This window comes from Perognathus longimembris, chromosome 1, assembly GCF_023159225.1.
Source record: "Perognathus longimembris pacificus isolate PPM17 chromosome 1, ASM2315922v1, whole genome shotgun sequence".
NCBI classification, from domain to species: Eukaryota; Metazoa; Chordata; class Mammalia; order Rodentia; family Heteromyidae; genus Perognathus; species Perognathus longimembris.
In genome coordinates, this window is record NC_063161.1 from 97,590,462 (window position 1) to 97,617,453 (window position 26,992).

Genomic DNA, 26,992 nt, shown 5'->3' on the forward strand with positions numbered 1-26,992 from the left:
AACGCATGAGAGTCTTTATTGCAAGCTTGAGCCTAGACTCACAACCGTCACCGACGCAGCAGATCTGGATTGAGAGCCCCGGCCCTTCAGTTAGCAGGGTTTATAAAGGTAAAAGCGTAGCACAGATGTAGGGGCTTGATGCAGGGGGTAGAGTAAGCAACAAATGAGCAAGTGTGGCACAGATGTAGGAGGTTGACACAGAGGGTAGAGCAAGCAACAAACAAGCAAGCCATTTACAGAAGCAGAATTTTGGGGTCAGGTTGACCTAATAATCAAGATGGAGTCAGCTCTATTTCCCCCAACATTTCCTACCACGTTTCCCTAATCAAGATGGAGTCATCTCTACAACAGATGCAGCAGTATCCTTGCAAGAAGCTTCATTAGGCATTTGCATAGGATGCCTGTGACTGACGTGTCCCAGTGATAAGGATGACCCACCTAATAGATAGGTGAAGCATCAGTAAGACCAAGAGACCACAAAGCTAAAGACACAGCATCCAGACCACTGGTTAGATGGCATTTTTAAATCTTCATGTTGGTACTTAGTTCATATAGTTAGTGTGTGTGTGTGTGTGTGTGTGTGTGTGTGTGTGTGCACGCGCACCAGTCCTAGAGCTTGAACTCAAAGTCTTGGCACTGTCCTTGAGCTTTTTCATTTAAGGCTAATGCTTACCACTTGAACCACAACTCCACTTCTGGCTTTTTGCTGGTTAATTGGAGATAAGAGTCTCTGATTTGTCTGCCCAGGTTGGCTTCAAACAGTGGTCCTCAGATCTCAGCCTCCTGAGTAGCTAAGTTGTATATGCATGAGCCACTGAGGCCTGGCAGTAATTACATTTTAACATAGTTAGCCAGTGATTTCACTTTTAGGAACTTATTCCATAGGGATAACCATAGATACTCTCCCACTCTAAAGTTTTATATATGTATATATACATATATATGTGTATGTGTGTACACCTATGGATATACACATACATATATGAATATATATGAAGTATACATATATATGAGGACATTTATTGAAACTGTATAGGAAAATCATGGAAATAGTTTAATGATCACTAACAAAGGAATGGTTACATAAATCATAGTAGGATGTTATAAACAGAATACATTAGGAAAAACTCATACTGGTGAAAATGGAACATCAGGGAAACAACGATCAACTACCTAACTACTTATTTTTAATCATAGATAACAAGAATCACCAAGTACACATGAAGAAATCTCAGCACCAAAGAGAAAGTCTGAGATAAACAGAAACTCTAGAGGAAGGGAAACAAACAGGACACTTGAAGCAAACAAGATTCTCATTAGTATGTTCAGAAAGCTCCAAGAACTTATAACATCTATGAAGGAAGGTTATAAAACAGGCAATAGAGAAAGCAGGAACTCTTAAAGAGTGCATGATAAAACATAGATGCTCCAAAAGTTTCAATAGAAGAGTATGAGGAAAACAAGACGAGAAAAAATCTAATGTAGAGAAAAAGCTAAAAGAGAAAAGAGAATTAGAGAACCAGTCCAGAGACTCTGACATCTTACCAAAGAAAAGAGAGAAGAAATTGCCAAAAATCTAACAGAATGCTTCCCAAGCCTGTCTATCAACAATAGAGGGCAATGATTAATTCCTAAGCTGATTCCCCTGTATTTCTAAACACCAAAAAAGACAAAAATATGCAGAAGATACCACTGAAAAATTACCAAGGGATATGAGTAAACCTAGTAGTAGACTTCTTGTTAATCTCATTCAGTGTTACAATCTCACCCCTCAAATCCGGTCCTCAGATCAGCAGAAGAACATAATCTGAGAGTGTTATGATTTGAACATAAAGTGCTCTCCTGAGCAAGCACTTATGGCTCACACCTGTAATCCTAGCTACTCAGGAAGCTGTGATCCAAGGATCACAGTTGGAAGTCGAAGCTGGCCCTGGAAGGAAAGTCTATGAGACTCTTATCTATAATAAACTACTCAGAAAAAGCTGGAAGTGATGTTGTGACTCATGTGGTAGAATGCTAGCCTTGAACACAAAGAGGCTCAGGGACAGAACCCAGGACCTGAATTGAAGCCCCAGGACCAGGAGGAAAAAAGTTCCCCTCAGGCTCATGTGGTGAATGGTATTGGGGTTTTCTGTTTTGCTTTTGTTTTTTGGAGATGGTGGAAGCTTTGGGAGTCAGGACCTATCTGGAGGAAGTGTGACACTGGGTACATGATTTTGAAGGTTATACCTGGTCCCTTCCTCTTTCTCTAATTTTGGTCTACTGTGAGGTGAATAAATTCTTCCACCCACCCCCACTCAGTCATCATGATGTTCTGCTCAAGTGATGGGACCAAGCAACCATGGGCCAGACCCTCTAAGACCACAACCAAAAGAATCATTCTTCTCTTCAGTTGTTCTCTCTCATATTTTGGTCATAGTTACACAAAAGTAACCAATGCAGGAGAGCTTATAAGAAATGTAGAATCTCAATGTAGAATCTCATCCTAGGCTCACCCATTACAGTCTGCACAAGGACATTTAGAAAGAAACAGAATGACGACTTTATGGTGTGAGGATAAAATTATTATGAACTTGGAATTGTCTGACCAGTGATCAATTGGATATAAAGGGAAAATAAAAGCACTTTAAAGCATCCAAGGACTAACAACATTAATAGGAAGTGTTTGAGGATGTATTCCAGAAAAGGAAGAAAGCAAAGAAAGAAAATTCAAGGGATCCAGGAAGCAGTGTATCAAAAGACCATTAAAGAGAAATTCATCACTGATGACTGGGAAGCAGACTGGGAGTGTTGAGTTCACACAGAAGAACTTAGTGACCTTTATGTAGTAGACTCAAAGAGATCTGCCAGATACAAGGGGATCTAGTTCCCACTTAATTTAATGGAAATCTTGGCATCAGTGGAAAAGTACATTTTTCCCTTTTCCATATGTACATATGTATTCATATATATGCATATATTTATATGTACACATATATGTGTATATATGTGTATATATACCTGTATATATGTGATATATACACATGTATATAGCATATGTGTGCATATATTCATCTATATGTACATATCATATAGATATGTATATAATGTATAATTATGTATATATAATGTGTGTGATATGTATAATTATGTATGTCTTTTATATATGTACTATACAATATCTAATATCTAAGTATATATATTTTAGGTATAAGTATGTATACATTTATAATTATATACTTTATATATGTGAGGATATATGATATATATCTATATATAGTATATACATGTGTCAATGTATATATGGAGAGAGAAAAATTTATCTGTCATGAAAACCATTTTCTTTGGCATTTATGTTGTCTTTTCTATTTCATTATCAATTTCCTAAGAGTGGACATATTTCAAGTCATTTCTGGTCTTTTGTGAAAATAAATATCAATAGCCTTGTGCCTAAGTCATTTCCCACTGTTGTAATTTCCCCTGGATTGTAGTTTTGATAAGTACTTTCAAGTTGTTACTCTTACTTGACTTGTTTTACAGATAAGGAAAGGGAAGAATGAATGGTTTGCACATCCAGAGCTAGAAATGGTGCTATTTTCCTGAGTGGAACATGGATAAGTGTGAGCAGCACAAAGCCAGAAAGTTCAGGCAGACAACTGAGCAACTCACTGGAGCGCAAGCTATAGAAATGAGACATGGTTGTGGTGGGCCGGGAAGTCACAATGGTAGCTGTGAGCTGAGTGTCACCAGCCAATGAGCTCATACCGTGTGAGCCAGAAGCCAGCCTGTGGAAGCAGAGTCAACAGAAGCTTCCAGAAATAGCACACAGTCACACACACACACACACACACACACACACACACACACACACACAATATCACAGAGCAGTCCATGTGATCTCTGATGCCAGCTAGGTTACTGCCACCACACCTGCACCATCAGATCTTAGGTCTGGGACAACAACAAGACAGTGGCAGGGTTGTGACTCATCCGCATGACACTTAGGTTTCAGTATGGGATAGTTTTGCTTCATATGCACATGCTTAGATGTATGCATGTGCACACCTGTGATGGACTTCTCTTTTTTTTTTTTTTTTTTGCCATTCCTGGGCCTTGGACTCAGGGCCTGAGCACCATCCCTGGCTTCTTCCCACTCAAGGCTAGCACTCTGCCACCTGAGCCACAGTGCCCCTTCTGGCCGTTTTCCATATATGTGGTGCTGGGGAATCGAACCGGGAGCTTCATGTGTAGGAGGCAAGCACTCTTGCCACTAGGCCATATTCCCAGCCCCAGATAGACTTCTCTTTTAGGTTCACAGCAAAATTTAATGGAAACTACAGTGGATTCCCATATCTCCCACACACACATACCCTCTGTCACTAATAATATTCCATACCACAGTGGTATATGTGTTAGGATTATTGAATGTCCATAATTTAAATAGTTTACATTACAGTATTCTTGGTGTTGATTTTTTTTGGTGCTGGGGATTAAAGCCAGGGTCTTGTACATGCTAGACAAGAACTCTACCACTAAGCTATACCCCCAACCCTCCTATAGGTTGACAAGTATATGTATTTGTTGTTGTTTTTGCCAGTCCTGGGGCTTGACCTCTGAGCCTGGGTGCTGTCCCTGAGCTTCATTTTGATCAGGGATAGTACTCTACCACCTGAGCCACAGATCCACTTCTGTTTGTTTGTTTGTCTGTTTGTTTTAATGATTAACTAGAACTAAAGAATCTCACAGACTTCACTGCCCTGGCTGGCTTTGAACCTTGATCCTCAGATCTCAGCCTCCAGAGTAACTACGATTACAGGAGTGATCCACTGGCACCCAATAACAAGTATATTTTCTACTCTCCTTTTTAGTACTGTATCAACGTGTCTAATCTTCACAATAACTCTGAGAGGTAGATATTACTATGACTTCCTTTTAGAGAAGAATCTGAGGCACAGTAAGGGTGAGTGACTTGCCCACAGTCACATAGCTACTAAGTGTTGGAACTGAACCCAGGCAGCCAGACTTGGTATGTTCTTAACCACTGTGCCTATCCCTCTCTGACTCCCAGTACCTGTGGTTTCTTTTCCCTTTCCACTCCCTCAGGCAGAAAAGAAGGTTCTGTCTGTCCTTGCTTTTTTAGGCTTAATCTAGTTGCATCATTGCCAGTTTGCCAGTCCTGCTGTTTTCTATATTGTAGTCTTGGGTACTAAAAAAAATATGCTGTGGATTAGTTATGGCCATGTCCCCAAATATTATCAATGAGGGGACACATTAAGAGAAAGGGTGGGCAAGGCTGAGAGTGAGAGTAAAGGGAAAGGGGAACAAGTACAGTAACTGCACTTGGGGTACAAAGGCTCTGAGATTAGCAAGCAGAATGAGGGAGACAGCAAGACAGAACAGTTACCTTGGGAGGCTGATGGCCAAGCAATACAGGGCCTGGCTCTGAGACAGGGGAGCCACCAGGCTTTGTTATTTAGGGGGGAAAATTCTGATCATTGAAGAACAGGGTGATGGTACACACTTTTGGAAACAGCTTGAACACAGCTAAATTGTCCTGCAAAAAGACAGAGTTTGAGGCCCCCAAAGGAAGATCTAGAGCAGAACTGCCCAGTAAGATAACTGCATGTGGCTCGCAGGCACTTTTTTGGCTGTTTGTTTTATATGCTCCTTCTGGGCCTTGAATTTAGAACCTGGGAGTATTCCTGAGCTTCTTTTGCTCAAGGCTAGCACTCTGCCATTTGAGCCACAGCTCCACTTCTGGCTTTTGGGTAGTTTTACTGGGAATAAGAGTCTCATGGACTTTTCTTGCCTAGGCTGCCATTGAACTACAATCCTCAGATCTCAGCCTCCACCAGGTCTGAGCCACCAGCCCGTGCCTTTGAAGCACATTTAAGTGTATCTAACCCTAGTAGTATGCTGTATCAACTACACTTTGGATCTGGGCAACTTAGAGAAAAAATGAATTTCTCCATAATATATTTATATTGGTCCTATGTTAAAATGATAACTTCCGGCTATCTTATGTATACTAGAATATATGATTAAATTAATTTCAATTTTACTTCTTTTAACTGTGAATACTGGAAAACTTAAAATTATACATGTGGCTCACATTATACTTTATTTTGGACTTTATTTTGGACTGTGATGATCCACAGCAAGGAACATGAGAGTGAAGACCTGGGGCTGTAGGTAAACACTGAGAGACAAGAAGTTATGCTAGTGATTGAGAAGAAGAGTGTAGGAAAATTAAACCCATAAATTTTTTGGAGGGCAAGGGTTATGATATGTAATATAATATCTCACCTTGATCTTCCTTATGTAACCTTCTGTAAAATCTACACTATTTATTGTGTGTGTATGCGCACACACACACATGCATATACATGGACATTTGCCAGGGCTTGAAAACAGGACCTGAGCACTTCCCTTAGCTTTTTTGCTCAAAGCTGGCACTCCATCACATGAGCCACTGGTCCACTACACTTACCGCTTTTTGATAGTTATTGAGATAAGAGTCTTACATATTTTCCTGCCTGGCTTGATTTCAAACCAGAATCCTCAGATGTCAGCCTCCTGAGTAGCTAGGATTGCAGATGTGAGCCACTGGTGCCCAGCTTCTTAAAAATAATTTCCTTCAGAAGCTTACATCTTCTCTAAGATGATGAAAATAAGTCTAGAAAACCACATTTGTATTTCACTGGTCTTCTGTTATTTGTAGCCTAAATGAAATCAGTGAATTAGGGAGAAAAAGAAAGAGTAGCTGTGGATACTCTAGTTCTGTACATTCTAATCACCATAACCAATAAACTCTTAATTTCCAAATTACCTATGGATCCTGTTGGAGAGCTCTGTCTCCATGTTGTGTTTTTTTTCCCTGTTAACTCTTTTTTTTTTTTTTTTTTTTGGCCAGTCCTGGGCCTTGGACTCAGGGCCTGAGCACTGTCCCTGGCTTCTTCCCGCTCAAGGCTAGCACTCTGCTACTTGAGCCACAGCGCCGCTTCTGGCCGTTTTTCTGTATATGTGGTGCTGGGGAATCGAACCTAGGGCCTCGTGTATCCGAGGCAGGCACTCTTGCCACTAGGCTATATCCCCAGCCCCCCTGTTAACTCTTCACTAAGATGACTGAATGGAGAGGGTTTACTAGTTCTGGAGGCTTTAAGTCAACAGGGAATTTCTGGCTCAGCAAATTTAAATTGAAGTCATCTCCATTGTTGTTATCTCATAGTTGCCTAATGGATTTTCTTCTTTGAGACCTGTGAAGATGGATGGTGAGAGAGAAAACCTTTTGGGATACAGTTGTTTTTAATCGAAGGTAGCCTTTGGATAACAGATTTGAGGCCTAACTGGGGGTAGGGGGAAAGTCTAAGGATAATAGCCAGCAAACCATATGTGGCTGTCCTGATCTGTAATAAAAAGCCCAACAAACCAGAATCGAATATGAAGCTTTGTGATGAGGAGTGTGGCTGGCATTCTGGTGTACATTTAGAAAGGAAAATGCATAGAAAACTTGAGGGAATAGAGAGGAGCAAGTTAACTGACTTTCTAATGAGCTAAATAACTTGTAAAAGTAACAATAGCAGTAAATTTAAGGTGGTATGGTCTCAAAAGGAAGATTGCATTTTAATGAATTACTGCTCAGTTCATCCTTAGCCTGAAATTGCTGTCTCCTTCTTCTTTCTCAGCATGAATTAATGAAGCCTCTGAAAACTCACATAGCTGAGTGTATATGTGTGTATGTGTGTCTGATATGTGTGTATCTATGTGTGGGAGAGAAATATTGGGAAAATGGTTTCAATTGATTTTAATATTATTTGATACACCTGAACTGAGTGAAAAGTAGCTATAATTATAAAAAAAATAGCTATAATTATAAATGTCATGGGGGTAAAAGGAAGTTGTGAGGGTCATAAAAAAAAGAAATTATAAAGGAAAAATATCACCTTTCAAAAGCTTCTGTAAATTATGGATTATGAAAAGTTTGATTTTGTACTAGTGGGGGGTCTAAATAATTCAGAGAGACTTTTAATCTGTTTTGATTTCCAAAGGGTGTCCCTTGAGTTTTCTATAAAATTTGCAAGATTTCCCCTCTGACTTTCTGTGATTGCTATAAGCTTGTTTCATGTATTTTGCTGGAATCAAAATGATAAATGAATGATTTGATCATTAAAGTGCTAGACAAAGGGCTTGAAAATAAGGAAATCTGCATAAATTTAGAAATTTCTCTTTAATCAAAGGCTAGCTTATGATTAGAGCTTTGTGGTTGGCACAGCTAAATTATTCCAAGTGGGTGAATAATTTTCTTCCCTTATTAGTGTTAGCCATGGATTTCAAGGTGAGATGAAAGTAATAAAGCTGTTTTTGCAGTAATCATATGAGAGTCCATTCATTCAATTGGCCTCTGCCCTGCTTTTCCTCTGTAAGGATAAAGACTCATGTTAGAGATGGTGCCATGGACCAGAACAATTCCTAAAGCTATCCTTTGGAATTACCTTCAAGGCTTGAAAAGAGTCTTAAGTCATCTTGGCTATTATACATTTTCATCTTTTGGGGATCTATTTGATATTTGGATAATGTTAAAAAGCATTCACACAGAATTTTTAAAGAAATAAGATAAAGCATCAATAGTCAAATCTTGTAAATAAGGTAGGTAAGAAATCTGGATAATACTCTTTGAGGTACAAGATCAGATGCCACTACATATGACTATAGAATACTGAAAACGATTTTCTGGTAGCTTCAAAGCCCTTAAATTAACTTTGAAATCAATTCCAATCTAGAACTGCCCAAAGTGTTTTGAGCAAAGGCAGTGCCCTTGGAACATATAAGTATAGAGCCTGCCAAGGTGACTATTCTAAAAGTGATTACACCAATTTAGATGTTTGTTTTAAAAAATCAATTGAATTGCTTTCTGGGCTGAGTGTAATGTAATAGGAAGAACATGAACAGTGAGAACCAGCAGCTCTGGCTTCACCCCGTCCAACCCTCAGTGACCTTGGATAATACATTAAAGCTGTCTGAGCTTTTGCTTCATAATCACCAATTGGAGATAATTCCCACTGAAACTATTGTGAGGGTTAGAAATACAATATATAAAACACCACATATGTACTATGCCTATATATGCTTTAGTGTTTCTGATTATTATTTTGATGGATTATTAATACCCAGCTTTATTTCAAAGTGGATTAAAAGTACTTTAACTGCTTAATATTATTACTTCCTACTTAGGGAATGATAATATGAATAAGTTTACCATATGCTCAAAACATTGATATTAGCATTGCTCTCACTTATTGTCTACTTTTTTTTAAAGTATCTTATCAGCAAGGTGCTAGTGGCTTAATGCCTATAATCCTAGCTATTCAGGAAGCTGATATCTGAAGATCACAGCTCAAAGCCAGCCCAACCAGGAATGTCCCTGAAACTTATCTCTAAATAACTACCAGAAAACCAGAAATAGCACTGTTACTCAAAGTGGTAGAGTGCTAGCTTTGAGCAGAAGAGCTTAGGAACTGTGCCCAAACCCCTAAGTTCAAGCCCCAAGACTGACTAAAAAAAATTAAAAATTATCTTATCAAATGGAGGGACAAAGGGTGAACAAATATAGCAGTGGTACTCACTGGACACTATGTTGAAAATGAACTACACAACTTGTGGGTGGGGTTGAGAGGGAAAAACTTGGAAAGAGCAAGAGAAGGGTTGACACTGTCCAAAACAAAATATACTCTTGAACCGGGTGCCAATGGCTCACACCTCTAACCCTAGCTACTCAGGGGGCTGAGATCCAAGGATCAAGGTTCGAAGTCAGGCCAGGAAGGAAAGTCCTTGAGACTCTTATCTCTAAACACCAGACAGCTAGAAGTGGTGGAGTACTAGCCTCAGTGAAAAAGCTCAGGGAAGAGTGCTTAGGCCCCTGAGTTCAAGCCCAATGACCAACACCAACAAAAATATACTCTTCACCTACTTATGCAACTGGAACCCCTTTGTATATCACCATAATAACAATTTAAAATTTTAAAGTATCTTATCAATCTATTAAGTACTAATTATGGTGTGTGCAGAAAGTGTCCTGATAAAATGCTAAATAGTACCTCTGCTATATCAGATACCATTCTAAGTACAAATTTATTGTGTCATCCAATCAATAACTTGTCCTGTTTAGACTGCTATTATTCCCATATTAGGAGTGACAAAATGGGCATTTGCTATAAGTTATCCAAAGAGCTAGTAAGACAGGTGCCAGTGGCTCGTGCCTATCATCCTAGCTACTTAGGAGAATGATATCTGAGGGCTGCAGTCCAAAACTAGTACAGAAGGAAAAGTCCAGGAGATGCTCATCTCCACTTAACCACCAAAAAGCCAGAAGTGGGGCTGTGGTAAAGTGGTAGAGCTCCAGCCATTAGTGAAAAAGTTAAGCAAGAGCTCCAGACCCTGAATTCAGGCCTCAATACCATCACACACACACACACACACACACACACACACACACACACACACACACACTCCAAGAGTGCTTCATATTTATATTCAACACTTACAAATAAACCAGTGATACATCCTTCAAGGTCAAAGATCAATTATTACCATAGAATATTGACAACCATTTGCTCGTAACTTCAAATCCTTTAAATTAACTTCCAAAAAAATGAAAATGAAATGGCCAAAGTCTTTCACCCAAGGCAATGGCCTAGAGATGTATAAGTATAGAATCTAGCAAGGCTTTTTGAGAAGGGCCAGGACCTGCCCCAACACCTCTACTTGGCAGGTTCTCAAAGACAAGTTTGGCTATAGGTGTGGATATAAGTTCAGTCCAACAAGCAGGTTGCTCAGGACTATGGCACTCATCAAGTCACCACCTAGACAAGCCACTGGCACTTTGAACCAGAAAATGGGACATGGGAGGTAGTGAGGAGGCCAACATTGGGCAGTATGTCTACAAGGGTAAGACCCTGATCAAGGGCCAGATCCTGATTCTACAGTAAAGAGCAAAAGTTAGGATTGAACAGAACAGGTTGAGCCTGAGAGGATGGACTAGGGCAGCAAAAGTGGGTCGAATGACCTCTACTCTTGGGAAGGCAGGGATGTAGAAGGTGAGATCCAGGCAAGGCTTTTGATGACCCTTTAAGCTCCCTCAGTGGATTCTCTGTCAATTCTGGGAATGTTAGTAGCCTTTGCAGAGGCAGTGCTATGGAAACGGGAAGACAGTGGAGCCCAAAAATACTTCTTATGACGGTACCACTGTCATGATAATTGCTGTAGTTGTACTATGTTTGCTATTGCTGTAGGGTTTTACATCGGTTTTGAGATGAATTGTTTATTTATTTTTTCACCTTCTATTCATGTTAGTATCATATACTAGATATCAGTTTGGTTCCAGTAGGTGGTAGATGGGCATTCAAATCAAGTGATGTACAGACAGGCAATGAGTTTAACAGGACTTTGCAAAGGTAAGGCCTATGTGGGACCCCACCATCCTTATAACCCACAAGCCTGAAGAAAAGTGGAGGGAGTTATTGTGTGAAGTCATGCACCTGTGCCCTCCATAGAAGAGTTGTCATCTTCTGGGATGAACTTACTGGGAGGGATTTCCCAGTAACCATCCCAACCTCAGACTCTTTCCGCTCTAACATCTCCTCATGGCCCAAATTCAAACAGATGCCAGGGAATCCAATAGCTACTGATGAGAAAACTCCAGTCTTGCAGACACAGAGCAGGAAGAGAGAAGAGCAGAGCAGGAAGAGAATAGAGCAGATCTGGGGGGAAAACTGAGCATGTGCAGCCATGTACCCTCATCTAAGCTAAACAAGGGCGACCACAGGTATCTTACTGCACTAAGTATCTCATTCAGGAACTCTTCTTGAGTCTAGACATTCATCTTATGTGGAAGCCATTGCCAGTACTGACTTCTAGGCTGTGCTTCACAATCTCAGGTACAAGGATATCAGAGGGAACAAAAAAATGTTAGTTTCCTATATCAGGGGGGTTTTCCTGACCATCTGAGCTATGTAACTGGAAATAACTTTAGAAAGCAATGTATTTTGTCCATAGTTGACTCCCATTATTAATAAATTTAATTCCCAAATGAATCAAAGGGAATTGAGCATTAATGAACTCCAGTCATCTTCCTGTCTGTCTTTTATATGATTCTCATAAAGAAAAGCATATTTAAAAGGGATGAGGATTTAAGTAGTGTTCTTGATATCATGACTCCATAGTAGATATCTCACAATTGATATAATGATGTAACTCATATAAGAAAAAAAAAGTGTGGGAGGGGGGAATGAGGGAAGAGGTAACAAACAGTACAAAAAATGTATCCAATGCCTAATATATGAAACTGTAACCTCTCTGTATATCAGTTTGACAGTAAAAATTTTAAAAAAAGTATGTGTGTGTGTGTGTGTGTGTGCACACGCGCATGTGCGTGCTGGTCCTAGGGTTTGAACTCAGGGCCTAGGTGCTGTCCCTGAGATTTTTATGCTAGAGCTCTACCACTTGAGCCACTGCTCACTTCTAGCTTTTTTGCCAACTAATTGGAGATAAAAAGTCTTACTGGCTTTCTTGCCCCAGCTGGCTGAAAAGCTAAGATTACAAATGTGAGCCACTGGCACCAGGTGAAAAAGAATTTTTTTTAGGGTAGAGAATAACCTGGGTATTAACAATCCTTAATCTCCCAGTGTGTGTGTGTGTGTGTGTGTGTGTGTGTGTGTGTGTGTGTGTTACATTGCGGACATAATCTTGCTTAGCAACCACAACTGTTTACTTCTATGAACATGAAGATTTCATCATAGTCTCAGAGTCATGGGCTGCTCCCCTGTGGCTGGCTGGAAGATGTCATGTTACTGGAGCAGCACATGTACAAGTGAGTAGAACAACAGCAGTCCTAAGAAATGGAACTTTACTTCCAACTGCACTGGACAAAGACAAGCTATTCTTTTAAGACCACAGGAGGTGACTATGAAAGTATAGAGTCTACCAAGGCTTGAGAAGGGCCAGGACTCACCCATCAGTGCTGGGCAGGTGCTCAAAGGCACCTGTAAGGATGGCGAGAAGTTCAGCCTAGCAGACAGTCTACCACCACATATATACAACACAGATACAAAGGTTTAAATATACAAAATATAAAAACTTTTATATAATTGGAATTCTTTTAGGGGAGAAAATAGCTATTAGTCTTTTCTTAGCTCTTCTTCTCCCCACCCCCTACATCCTCATGTGTTTTCTTTAATCTGCCTTACTAACATCTAGCCCTGACAACTCAGGAGCCCCCACACGCATGCGCAGGCACACACACATACACATAACGTAGAGTACCCTCTTTGTTAACAATTCTATGATTCTTTTAGTTCCTTTTTACATTCTACTTTGCCTTCAGTCAGATGCTTCTCATAAAACTGCTTCCAAGTGTGCCGAAAAGGGACAGCCTGTTGGAAATTCTCATCAACTAAAGATCAAGGGAAGTAATTCATAGCTTCTCCTTCCATCAATCTCAAAGGAACATGAACCTTAGCTAACATTCTGAGATACCTGGTTGCAACTGCTGAATCCTGAAATGCTTTATTCTAAGTGCAGTGTGGTGGCATTCCCTCCTTTTGTTCAACTTTTCCAGCCAGGCTGTGAAACGTTCCAGAATGTTCTGGTGTTCTGGAGGACCTCAGTCCAATAACATCCCTCCCACTCCTGCTTCATGCTGTGCCCCTGAGGAGGGGACTCTTGCATGTATCATCCAGCCTTTTCAGATGAGATGGATTTTTTTTCTCCAATCAGCTGTTCTTCATCCCATTTTACCAGCCTCCATAGGCAACTGGGTCATCATCAAGGACATGATGAGTAATGAGACTTCACTTGGGGGCCTGAGTTCCCAGGATGCTGATGATCTCATGAAATCCACAGCCCATAAGAACAGCAGTATGTAATTGGAGTCACAAGGTGATGCCACTGTTGTCATTGTTTTAACTCTGGGTTCCTTCTGTGTCTCAAGCACAGTTCTATTTTGCATTTATCTCCATGTATTGTAACTATTCAAGTGATCTTCTCTTGAAGGCTAGGGCCATGATTTAGAAACTTTGGAATCCCTTTTTGCCCTGCTTTATGGTATATATCCAAAAAAGGCCATTGTCCCAACACAATCAAATGCAGAAGAATGTGGAGCCACTAGCATTCTTTGAGTCTTTGAACATCAAAAGATGAAGGAGGTTGCATGGATGGGTAAGGGCGGCAAAGATGCAAGATGTGAAAAAGAACGGCTTCTCATCAGTGAGGGAAGCAGCTGTGTGCACAAGATAGATGCTGATGAGGCAGTGAGAATGAGCTGAGGGTTACAAGGGAATGGCTTACTCATCAGTTTGGGCAGCTCTTGGTACCACTGAACTGTACAAGAAGTACAGTAGGAAAGCAGGTTTGGTTCCAGGAAGATCAGGGAGAGTGAGGCGGTGTGGTTTGTTCAGCTGTGACTGGTTGAGTTCCAGTGCAGTCGGAATTCCGGGTGGAAGCTAGGCACCAGTGGCTCACGCATGTAATCCTAGCTACGCAGGAGGCTGAGATCTGAGGATTGCGGTTCAAAGCCAGCCTGGGCAAGAAAAGTGAGCCTCTTATCTCCAACTAACCACCAGAAAATGGGAAGTTGTGCTGTGGCTCAAGTGGTAGAACACTAGCCTTGTGCAAATGTGTTCAGGGACAGCGCCCAAGCCTTGAGTTGAAGCCCCACAACCGACTCCCTCCCTCCCCCCAAAAAAGCTCACCAGACTTTCCATGGGGTGGATGGGAAATAAGAAGGTACAATAAGCAATTAATTAGATATGCAATTACAAAGTATGATACGCACATGAAGAAAATGAACTACGGACCGTCCGATTCAACTTTTTTAAAAAATTGCAATCTTCATCTTAAATTGACCCAGCTGCCTAAGGGAATCAGTGGCAGCGGCTGTTTTACCTGGTTCCCTTGGGTGTCAGCTGGTAACTATATTTCAACCCCAGCAATAGCCTCTCTCTCTCTCTCTCTTATTTTTTCCAGCCCATTGGAGCAAAATGAGCGCGCAGTGAGCCCAGCCGCAGCCTCTCTCCCAAGCCTTCCCCGACGCCCACCATGAACCGCTTGGAGGGCTCCGCAGAGGTGGAGGTGACCGACGAGGCGGCCGGCGGGGAGGTGAACGAGTCGGTGGAGGCTGACCTGGAGCACCCGGAGGCGGAGGGGGAGCAGTCGCGGCCGCTGCAGGCGCAGCGCCCCGGCCCGCACCCGCGTGGGCGCCGCGCCGTCGAGGACCCCCGCGCGGCGGGACAGCAGCAGCAGCAGCAGCCGCAGCTCGGATCACAGCAGGACGAGGAGGAGCGCGGCGAGTGCCTGGCGCGATCCGCCAGCACCGAGAGCGGCTTCCACAACCACACCGACACGGCCGAGGGCGACGTGATCGCCGCGGCCCGCGACGGCGACGATGGCGACGTGGAAGCGGAGCGCGCGCAGGACCCCGTGCAGGACCCCGAGGACGAGAGCGCCTACGCCGTGCAGTACCGGCCCGAGGCCGAGGAGTACACGGAGCAGGCAGAAGCCGAGCACGCGGAGGCCACGCACCGCCGGGCGCTGCCCAACCACCTGCACTTCCACTCGCTGGAGCACGAGGAGGCCATGAACGCGGCCTACTCGGGCTACGTCTACACGCACCGGCTGTTCCACCGCGGCGAGGACGAGCCCTACGCCGAGCCCTACGCCGACTACGGCGGCCTCCAGGAGCACGTGTACGAAGAGATCGGGGACGCGCCCGAGCTGGAGGCGCGCGACCACGACGGCCTGCGGCTCTACGAGGAGCGCGAGCACGACGAGGCGGCCGCCTACCGCCAGGAGGCCCTGGGCGCGCGGCTGCACCACTACGACGAGCGCTCCGACGGCGAGTCCGACAGCCCCGAGAAGGAAGCCGAGTTCGCGCCCTACCCGCGCATGGACAGTTACGAACAGGAGGAGGACATTGATCAGATCGTCGCCGAGGTCAAGCAAAGCATGAGCTCGCAGAGCCTCGACAAGGCGGCCGAGGACATGCCCGAGGCCGAGCAGGACTTGGAGCGCGCCCCCACCCCGGGCGGGGGTCGCCCCGACAGTCCCGGGCTGCAGGTGCCGCCGACCGGGCAGCAGCAGCAGCAGCCGCGGGCGGTGGGCCCCGCAGGCGGCGGTGGCGGCAGTGGTGAGACGGGGCAGCGGTACAGCAAGGAGAAGAGGGACGCCATCTCGCTGGCCATCAAGGATATCAAGGAGGCCATCGAGGAGGTGAAAACCAGGACCATCCGTTCGCCTTACACCCCCGACGAGCCCAAAGAACCCATCTGGGTCATGCGCCAGGACATTAGCCCCACCAGGGACTGTGACGACCAGAGGCCGGTGGATGGAGATGTAAGTCTGGGCCGCTCCGCACTCTCAGGGGATGGGGAGATGAGAGCTTCTGTGGCCTGATGCATCCTTGGAAAACGATTTTATGGGATAAATGGGGGATGGCGGGGAGGATGTTTCTAAAAACCTTCCCATGGTGAACCTTGAGAAACAAGCCTGCACTCGAGCTTGGCTGAGTTGGTGTGGAACGCACTTTAACCAGATCCAAAGCTGCGTGTCACTGTCAGTGCCTCTCAGACTGTTCCTGGAGGGTTTTTTATAAGACCTAGGTCTCCCACTCCCCCTCCCCCCCCCCCCCGCCATACACACACCTGCTAAATCAGAAGGTCTGGGGGAAATCCTGTCTAGAATGACAAAAGCTCTAGGGTTGAGGAAGGAGAGCCATATTGGAAACAAAGAGAAGGGTGCTGTTTCACTAGGCGGAGAGGACATTGCAGTAGGAGAACCTTTGACCGTACTATGTGCAAGAATTCCTTGAGCTTAGGCAAAAGGATGTTCTTTCCAGGGAGGAACAGCTCAAGCTAGGAAAAACAAGATGTGGGACATGGTGGGGTGGATGGGTGACTTTATGCAGCAGAGAGCAGAGAGCAGAATCTTCACCCGAGCCCATCCTGTTCCAGAGGGGCTGTGTGCTAGTCAAAGTTTAGGCACCTGGGGGAAGGAGAGATGTGTAAGGTTTATTAAAATAGGTAGCCGATGAATGAGACCATCACGCAAAATTCAGGTAGGAGAGAAAAGTTTATTCCCACACTGCTGGCCTGTGGCTGAGATGACTGGCTGGAGAGACAGACCTAGGGCCTGGGCGGGGAGGTGTGGCCAGGTTGAGGGGAGCTGGCTGCCTCTAGGTATGCCAGTTACCTAGGTAACGTCGGTACTGGCCAGAGACTTTAGAGGGGTGGAGCAGGCATCTGCATGGAGGCCTTTCTGGGGTGGGCCTTACAAGATGTTTGACCAAAAGTCAAATTAATAGGTATTTTGTTTTTATCAATCTGGCATGATAGCCAAGTATTTATAAGACAAAGAATGAGGAACTTTATGTCTGGCCTTGTCCTAAGTGAATGGGAAGCATACTCAATTCTGAAATAATACATATGAGGAAGGGGTTTCTTTGCACTAAGCAGTTTCCCAGGGCACATAGGTGTGTGAGATTTATTTTCTAGGAAGGCAGAACTCTGGATCCTGGTTGTCAATAACAAGCTCTTGAGTTAGGCTGTTGACCTCAGGACCACAGTTGGAGAACTGCTGCCTTTAAACCACTCCCTTAAAGATGTAGGGCCGCCTAGATAGTCTCTTTAGAGGAAATCAGGGGGATCCTGGTGAGCCCCACAGAGTTCTGCAGTTTGTTTGCCATGGTGTGTTTCAATAGCACTTACTTGTCACTTCTGCTGGTAACTGGGCATCTTTTTTTTTTCTATAATAATTTTATTGTTATTTTGAAGGTGTTGTACAGAGAGATAATCGTTTTGTAAGTCAGGTCATGAGTACAGTTCTTTTTGGACAATACCACCTCTTCACTTTCCCCCATTTCCCACTCCCACAGGACATCTTTTAAAACTAGACTGAGCTTCATTGTGAAGAAGCACACAAGACTGTCAACATTTTATTTTCCATCTTTGAAATACCTAGGCAGTTTGGTAACATGGTAAGCTTGGGTGTAACAGTCCATTCAAAATAAATCAAGAAGACTAACCTTTGCTCCATTACCTTGCTGTAAAGATTCTTTCTGCTCTCTCTCACTTTTCCATTCTCTGGAGTAATCTTTAAGCAATTTCATTTAAAAATGGAGCTTGGATAAGAGAAGGGTCAAAAAAAAAGAGAGAGAGAGAGAGAAGGGTCAAGAGGTTAAATTCAATTTCATTTAATTCTGTTTTTTATGATCGTGCCAGGCTGTTTCTCAACAGATCTTTGGGAGTGAAGATCCATTATTAGAAGCAGCTTGTTCATTTTACTAATACACAAAGGTCTATGCCGGTCAAAGTGGTATCTTTCATTTCATGTTTTAGTAATAGTCAATATTGGCTGGTCCTTGATTAAATTGCTGACACCTTTTAAGGAGCTGGTAGAAAGGTTAGGGATGCAGCTGCACCCTCCTCAGCAAGGGGGCAGCATTGGGTCAGTTTTTTCCAGAAAGATTTTGCAACAACCCAGGTTTGAGTAAAAACAAGTGAGCTCAACAAAGCATTCCCCTTGACCTCCAGCTGTCTCCAAGGCTTCTCAGAGAAGAGATTGCAGTAAGCTTTGCAAATGAGGTGGAAATGCAGCAGATTGTCAGTAGGGAGCAGGCAAGAGGCAAGGCTGTTCATCTTTTCAGAAACCTGGAAACGCATCAGCACTTTCTACATCAGCAACTTTCTAAAATCTGTGGGAACATTTCCCCAGGTGTTGGTCTCTTCTGGGAGCCTCCTAAGTTGCACCAGTTCCCTGAGATGACTTGCTAAACTAAGGGGCCCCTGGGCTTCACACTGAGCCTCCAGAACAGGCAACAGTAAGGCCAAGGATGGCTTTTATTCATTTGAACTTGAACAACTTAACCCTCTTAAATGTTTCATTCCAGACACAGTTTAATTGTAGAATATTGAGTGGTACTTTAGGAACCCATACTGTTAGAAATCAAACTTGATGCTACAAAATTGGTGAGAAGGGCTTACTAGGTTAGGATGAATTAGTAGAAAACGAACCCCAAACCTGTGCTGTAAAATCCTTTCTGTCATTTTTAAGCCATTTGGATCTGTGGGTTGTATCTCATTTGCTAAGCTATGCTTATAGGAAAGATCTTCATGTGCTCACAGAAGCAAATAGTTATTGAATGCTCATTTCATTCCATGCATGTTGGTGTAGGAAACAGAAAGGCACTGTTATATATATATTATATATGTGTATATATACATAGGTGTGTGATGCATGTATATGTGTGTGTACATATATATGTATGTATACTGACATAAATGTCTATATCGACATATAGATGTACACACATACATACATATATAGTGTAGTTTGCAATGGGGAGTCCAGATTGGCAGAGTAGGGGTAGGGTTGTTTAAAAGTGAAAATTATTGTCCTTCCTTTTCAAACTCGAATACATGAGGTGGAGCTCAATGACAGGGGAGGGTGTTTTGTTTTGGTTTTATGCAGGTACTGGGGCTTGAACTCAGGGCCTAGGGGTTTGGTGCTCAACCACTTGAGCCATCGCTCCATTTCCACCTTTTTGGTGGTTAACTGGAGTTAAGAATCCCCTAGACGCCTTTGCCTGTGCTGGCTTTGAATTGTGATCCTCACATCTCAATCTCCTGAGTAGCTATGATTACAGGTGTAAGCCCGTGGTACCTAGCTTTTTGCTTTGTTTTATACATGCTTTTTGAGCGTCTTAAGCAGATGAAAGGCTGAGAAATACTGATTTAAAGAGGAGGGGGGAAAAAAGGTATTATCTGGACAGCTTCCCCGTGTAAGAGCTGCCAACTTGAGACTGAACCAAATCCTTATTAGCACATATTTAGTCATAATAATCAGGGCTGTCTCACTGTGATAATGGCCTGCAGATCTGGAGTCCCAACCCTGGATTCTTAATACAAAAGTAGCACACCAGCAAGATCAAAAAATATAATGGGAAAATAGAAATCAAGAATGCTTGCAATACCAGTCACTAGAGAGAATTGCTAATTGTGTAATACGGGTTTTCTTTATTTTTTGTTGCCAATCCTGGGGCTTGAACTCAGGGCCTGAGCACTGTCCCTGGCTTCTTTTTGCTCAAGGCTAGCACTCTGCCAACTTGAGCCACAGAGCCACTTCTGGCCTTTTCTATATATGTGGTGCTGAGGAATCGAACCCAAGGCTTAATGTATACGAGACGAGTACTTTACCATTAGGCCATATTCCCAGCCCTATAATAAGTTTTTAACACTACTCATTCTTCGTGAACTTCGGCACTTTTAAAAAAGTTTTATTATTACAGAGACGTTACAGTTATGAATGTCAGGTAAAGAATACATTTCTTCTGGGACAATGTCACCTCTTCCTTTGTTCTCTCCTAGCCCTTTATTTTTTTAAGCAAACTAGTATTTGTTGGCTGGAATGAGATGGGAAGACAGAATAAAATGGTTCGTTATTCAACTTAGGATGCTAAGTGCTGATTTGCTTGTAGTAAGGAATTTCTATTTTTCAGGTATACGTTTGAGACCTTTCTTCAAAAAAAAAAATCTTGAAAAATATTGACAACAAAGTGGCCCATTCTGAAAAATACATGCCCCACCAATCTTCCTCAGGCAGCAAAATCATTCAGAGACCAGTCATGGTGGATTCACAGCTCGCTTCTACCAGGTTGTGCACACAGAATGCACACATATGCTGAGGGCAGTAGCAAGCAAACGGTGCACACTGTCAGATCTGGGCTGCTCTGAGCATTGTGGCACGCAGCCGTGAAATGTTTACCTCTGTTCTCTCCCAAAAGTACACTGAAATGATAGTAATTTTTTTAAGTAGAAAATGGGAACAATAAAGAATTATTCAAGTTTTGGGGAGTATGAGTATGAATACTCCCCAATGTTTGCAGTTCTCTTTCAAATACAGAGGGCTGCACTTCCTGGTCCCCTAGATATGTAAATGCTGAAGTGTGTTGCTTCCAGGCAGGAACTGCAAAGACCATGCTTTCTTCTCTAGAAGGAACAAACCTGGAAGCTTCTTGGTTAGATGATGGTGTCGTGAGATGGTAGCCCTCTGTGAGCACAGCCTGGATGTGGGGTGAGCACAGCTGACCCAGTAGAAAGAGGCAACCTGGGTTATTTTCAGCCATGGGGTGGGAGGTGTCTTATCACAGCATCATTCCTGGTGAATCCTGATGAATAATACACTGATGGACTTTGTTTCCTCTTTTCTACCAAATATTTGTTTTTTTATTAAATTTTATTGACAAGGTGATGTGCAGAGGGGGTATAGTTACATAATAAGGCAGTGAGTACATGTCTTGTCATATTTGTTACACCCTTCACCATTTTTCTTTCCCTACTGCAGGTAAGCATATATACAATATCCAGTGTACCAAAATCATATACAGTAACCACATGGGATATGCCAAAGGAAATTCACCTACAACATTAAAGATAACGACAACAATAGAATCCTCCTGTGTCCTTCTCTTGGAGTTCTTTTTGCTTAGCCTCATCTTATATAGTCATGTGTACATAGCTGTTGAGCTATTGTGATCCTCTGACAGGTCTATCCTAGACCATTTTATGTTTGTTTAGTAGTTGTTTGGTTGTGGATACATAATGTAAAGTTGCTGACCAAAACATGTGGAAATACAATTTGAAAAGAAGTTTATTATTTTGCAGACCTGGTCTCTACTGTTTCCCCACCCCCACCCCCGCCCCCAACAGTCATATATCAAGGAGACCATGCACCTTTGTTCTCTGTGTTCTAGGCTTATCTTGCTCCACATTATTTGTTCAAGCTCTGACCATTTCCCTGTGAATACCAATATTTTATCATTTCTAATCGCTATGTAGTATTCCATTGTGTACAGGTACTACAGCTTTTGGATCCACTCATCTGTAGTGGGCATCTGGGTTGTTTCCATATTTTGGCTATTATGAATTGTGCAGCGATAAACATGGATGTGCAGATGTCTTTATGGTATCCTGAGACCTGTTGTTCAGGATAGATGCCTAGGCTGGGTCATAGGGTATGTCTATGCTGAGCTTTTCGAGGAACCTCCATACTGTTTTCCAAAGTGGTTGTACTAATTTGCACTCCCACCAACAATGGAGAAGGGTTCCTCTTTCCCTGCATCCCCTCCAGCATTTGTTGTTGCCTGAGTTCAGAGTATAGGCCATTCTAATTGAGAGTGAGGTGGTATCTCAGGATTGTTTTTATTTGCATTTCCTTTACTGCCAGGGATGTTGCACATTTCCTCATAGGTTTCTTTGCCATTTTTATTCTCCTGTGAAGTCTCTCTTTAGTTTTTTTCCCTATTTAATAATTGGTTTAGTGGGTTTGGAGGGGGTTAGTTTCTTGAGTTCTCTGTAGATGATGGATATTAGATATTTGTCTTTTGCTGTGCTGGTGAAAATCCTCTCCCATATGGTTGGCTGTCTTTCTAGTTTAGTGGCTATGTCTTTAGCTGTGCAGAAACTTTTTATTTTGTAGTAGTCCCACTTGTCGAGTCTCTCCCGTATCTGTTGTGCCCCAGGGACTCTGTTCTGGAAGTTCCTACCTGTGCCTATAACTTCTAGTGTCTTTCCTACTCTGTTTCAGGGTTTCAGGTCTGATTAATCCATTTTGAGTTGATCTTGGTGTGTGGTGATAGGCTAGGGTCCACTTTGAGTTTTCTACATGTTCTACCAAGTATTTGTGGGGATTTGTACTGTAGACTTCCTCAGGAACTTGAGACATCAAGTACCTCAAGTGGCAGGAGTATATGGATGTGATTGAAAAAGTAAGAATATGACTCAAAAGTCATTTCCAGGAGATATGAGACTTCCCAATGCCTCTCCAGCCATGCATCCAGGTGATTCCTCTCCATGGACCATGGGTGGCTTTGCAAGGAAAGAATGAGCAAGAGAAGCCTGACCCTGGCAACACCAAGCCATAGCTTAGAGCATAAATGAGGTACCTTCTTCTCCATTGTTGGTGGGAGTGCAAATTAGTACAACCACTTTGGAGAACAGTATGGAGATTTCTCAAAAAGCTCAATATAGACCTACCCTATGACCCAGCCATACCACTCCTAGGCATCTATCCTGAACAGCAGGTCCCAAGATATCAAAAAGACATTTGTACTTCCATGTTTATCGCTGCACAATTCACAATAGCCAAAATATGGAAACAACCCAGATGCCCCTCCACAGATGAATGGATCCAAAAAATATGGTACCTATACAGAATGGAATACTACATAGCGATTAGAAATGGTGAAATATTGTTATTCGCAGGGAAATGGTCAGAACTTGAACAAATAATGTTGAGCGAGACAAGCCTAGAACTCAGAAAACAAAGGGGCATGATCTCCCTGATATATGACTGTTAAGAAGGGGTGAAGGGGAGACAGTAGAGACCAGGTCTGTGAAACCAAAAACTTCTTGTCAAATGGTATTTCCCACAGGATTGGGGCAGCGACCCAACATTATGTAACTAAAACCAAACAACTACTCAACATATAAAGGTCAAAAGTTGACCTCTCAGTGGAATACAATAGCTCAAAAGCTATGTATGTACGTTCATATAAGACTACTGTCAACATATTGTCTAATATCGACATTACATTTAAAGCCCTAGGCTAATTTTCTTGGGCGTAGGCCACGTGGCTACTGTATTAGGTAGGTGTCTAGAAAAAGTGGAGCAGAGAGATTTCTGGGTTTGTTTGGACAGGAGATATAGATGGCTTTAGAAAAGTTTGGCATAATATTGATCAGCACATGGAAGACTTGAGCAAATCAGAAAACATTCCCTCAAAACAACTGTTGGACACACGTAAGAAATGCAATAATTGTTGTGGCTGAGCTAGGATGAGCATTGGCACAGTCTTCAAAATGCAAAGACCATATATTGATTAACCAGAAAGTGTAATACTGAGAGGATGAGGGAATGTGTAATATAAAGGAAGCAAGTCTTAATCATTTACAGTAGAAGCCAAAAATTAATGTCTAACGTTGAAAAATGAAGATGTGGCATGTGCCTTATGAATGTGGAAGTTAAAATACCTGAAGAGAGGGCTAGATGATCCTGGTTGGGCATGGAACAGTAAAGTAGAAAGGAATAGGGAAAAAAAGATTCCGTGATTATTTGCTATTAAGTCTATAGTTTGACTCTCAGATATATATTCGTGGACCTTGTGCCTTAAATTAAAAAGATAAAATTTGGAATCATGTTTCAGTGAGCTGTCATTATACAAAGAGATCCTCCATCTTTTACTCTTGTCTCTGAGAGATCTAAGAAAGGTAAACACTTCTGTACATTGAGCACATAATTTTAAAGAAAGGCCTCCTTTATCAATCAGTCATGTTATGGTATGGAAGGTGTGCAGAGTTCTGTCTTTGTAATTTCTTGCAACCTTTGCATTAGCATGAACACTTGAATTTGGCTTACATCACACACACAGAGTAAAGCAGTAAAAAAAAAAATCGGAGCAAGGTTGTGCTACTTAAGGTATGAAGAACATTGTTTGCTAAGTGGATTGACACCATACTTGCAATATTCAGAAGCCATGGGCTGTGGGGGTGAGCTTAGCATCTGGCAAGCCATGAACATTGATGGGAAGGAAAGCAGAAAGAGCAGTCACCACAGTAGGAGGATTGCATGGGAGGTCAAGTGGGATGCATTGATTTCTCCTCAGGCTTGAATAATCATGTAGGTCAATGGACTTTGCTTTAACAATGAAATGCTTTGGGTGTCTTTTACCAGGGAGTACTTTAGCAGCCCATGCTGCAATTTAGGATTCCCAGTAAAAAGGTCTTATCCCTGTCGGTGGGGCCTAATGCTCTTCGTTGCAGAATTTGCTCATCCATAGCAACAACAAACTCGAGCCATTTTTCTAAGAATGATGAGAATCTGATGTTACTGGAATTAGTTGGTTTTGAGTTGCAGTGGTCTTACTGGTACATCTTTAAAATAAAAAGACTCGACCTTGAAATTCCATTCCGAGAACAAATGATTCATTCAGTTATGAAAAAAACAGGACACCACAGGAGAATGCTTTTTGCTCTCTCCTGGTAGATTTGAAGTATTTCAGTACCTCCAGTTAACTCACCTGGCGAGTTTCACCTGTCCGCTCCCACAGGGAAGCCCTGTTGCCTAACATTGAGCCCAATGAACTGACTTCAGTCCCTTGCCACATTCGAATCACTGGAGTGAAGCCTGTCTGATGATGTACACACCCAAAACAAGTCTCCAATTACTTTGTGCTCCATGGAATAAAAAGAAGTGATGGGAAAAATTGATTTTTTGGTAACCTCCAGGCCTCAATTTTTTTTCTCTTCACCTGACCCCACTTACAAGCAGAATCTTTCTCAGCTTTTTAATGGATTGTCTCACCAGGCAATAGACATTTGAAACCATACCAAACAGTGCTAGGATGAATAACAGAGAAGGAAATGGACAATTTCACCAGAAAGAATTTGATCCCTTTCTAGTTATATTGGTGGCACATGGGGCCACAATTTATGTGTCTGACATGCTTGCTAAGTAAATGGAGGCTCAAGAAACTGCCTAGGAGGGTGCAGACTTCCCCAGTTAATCTTCCCCAACTGTGAATCCTTGGTAAGTGGGCTGGGCTCTGAGGGAGGCAAGTCAGGCTCCACAAGAGCAAACAGTAGTGTCACCACCGACCGTTCAATTCCATGTGTATGCCAGTCCCAGGCCATTATGAGATAGAACTTGCCCACAAACATGATCATCGTTAATATGAAAAAATACTCTCACTGTAAGTATAGTTGGCAACATGTTCTTTTTTTTTTTTTTTTTGGCCAGTCCTGGGCCTTGGACTCAGGGCCTGAGCACTGTCCCTGGCTTCTTCCAACTCAAGGCTAGCACTCTGCCACTTGAGCCACAGCGCCGCTTCTGGCCGTTTTCTGTATATGTGGTGCTGGGGAATCGAACCTAGGGCCTCGTTTATCCGAGGCAGGCACTCTTGCCACTAGGCCATATCCCCAGCCCTGGCAACATGTTCTTAATGCACAAATGTGGTTTCTCAATGTACTTATTTGTGGGTGGTGGTGGTGGTGGTGGTGATACTGTGGTTTAAACTCAGGGCTTTGCACTTGCTAAGAAGCAGATGCTCTTCAGCTTTGGCCAGTCCATTAGTCTCTTTTTGCATTGATTATTGTTTTATGGACAGGGCTAGCCTAGCTATCTCGGGCTGGGATGCCAGGTGTGGGCTACTGTACCTAGCCATTGTGCTTCATCCCTATCTATGATATCTGCCATGTGCCAGGCCATTCATTGAGATCTCATGAACTTTCTTGTCTTGGCTGACCTTGAAACTTGATTTCCTCCCCACTCAATCTCTGCTTCCTGAGTAGCCAAGATTACAAGTATGAGCCACCGTGCCAGGCTCTGTCCACATTTTTGGAAAATGTTTGGACTACTTTACTGCAAGAAGCCATAGGAGAGCATATTTTCTGAACTTAACAAGGACTACTTCACTTTTTCCTGAAACCTATGAGTACAGTGTTTACCCTGCAATTTCTCAAATGGAGACAACAGGCCCTCAGCGCCACTTGGTGTGTGGTGTGTCTTGATGACTTCATCAAAAAGTACATGAAGTGGGGATAGACCAAGGGAGGTTTGACATAAGGCTGGTCATTTTGGCTTCCATTTTCCCAAATGGAATAAACTTCCCCAGGATATAATTGTGAAATGTGGTTTCTTCTAGAAATTGAAACATCCAGGTGTGCTTCTGCTGTCCAGAGTGCCCTCAGTCCCGCACCAATTTTCCTTTGTCCAAGTCGCATTTCCATTTAAGGGAGCCATGCATGTACACCTCAGGATTCTAGACTTTCTTGTCTGACTTTTTGGAGCTGGATTGTACGGAGCTGTTTCTGCAACCCAATCAACATTGGTAACTACCACCCCCAACTATGGACTCTAACCTTTTTCTTTTCAGGCAGTAACACGGATTGAACTCAGAACCTTATATTTGCTA

At 42.8% G+C, this 26,992-nt stretch overlaps 1 protein-coding gene across 2 annotated transcripts in view; it reads left to right on the plus strand.

Moving 5' to 3' along the window:
* Apba1 (amyloid beta precursor protein binding family A member 1) overlaps nt 1-26,992 on the plus strand; it is a 210,699-nt gene that overhangs the window by 133,781 nt on the left and 49,926 nt on the right. The window contains exons 2-3 of one of the 2 annotated variants that reach the window (XM_048332813.1): nt 13,774-13,911; nt 14,998-16,362. In XM_048332813.1, the coding sequence (XP_048188770.1) occupies nt 15,070-16,362 (1,293 nt within the window). In that variant the 5' untranslated portion in view covers nt 13,774-13,911; nt 14,998-15,069. The remainder of the gene's footprint in view (nt 1-13,773; nt 13,912-14,997; nt 16,363-26,992) is intronic. The other variant, XM_048332822.1, reaches the window with a different exon arrangement.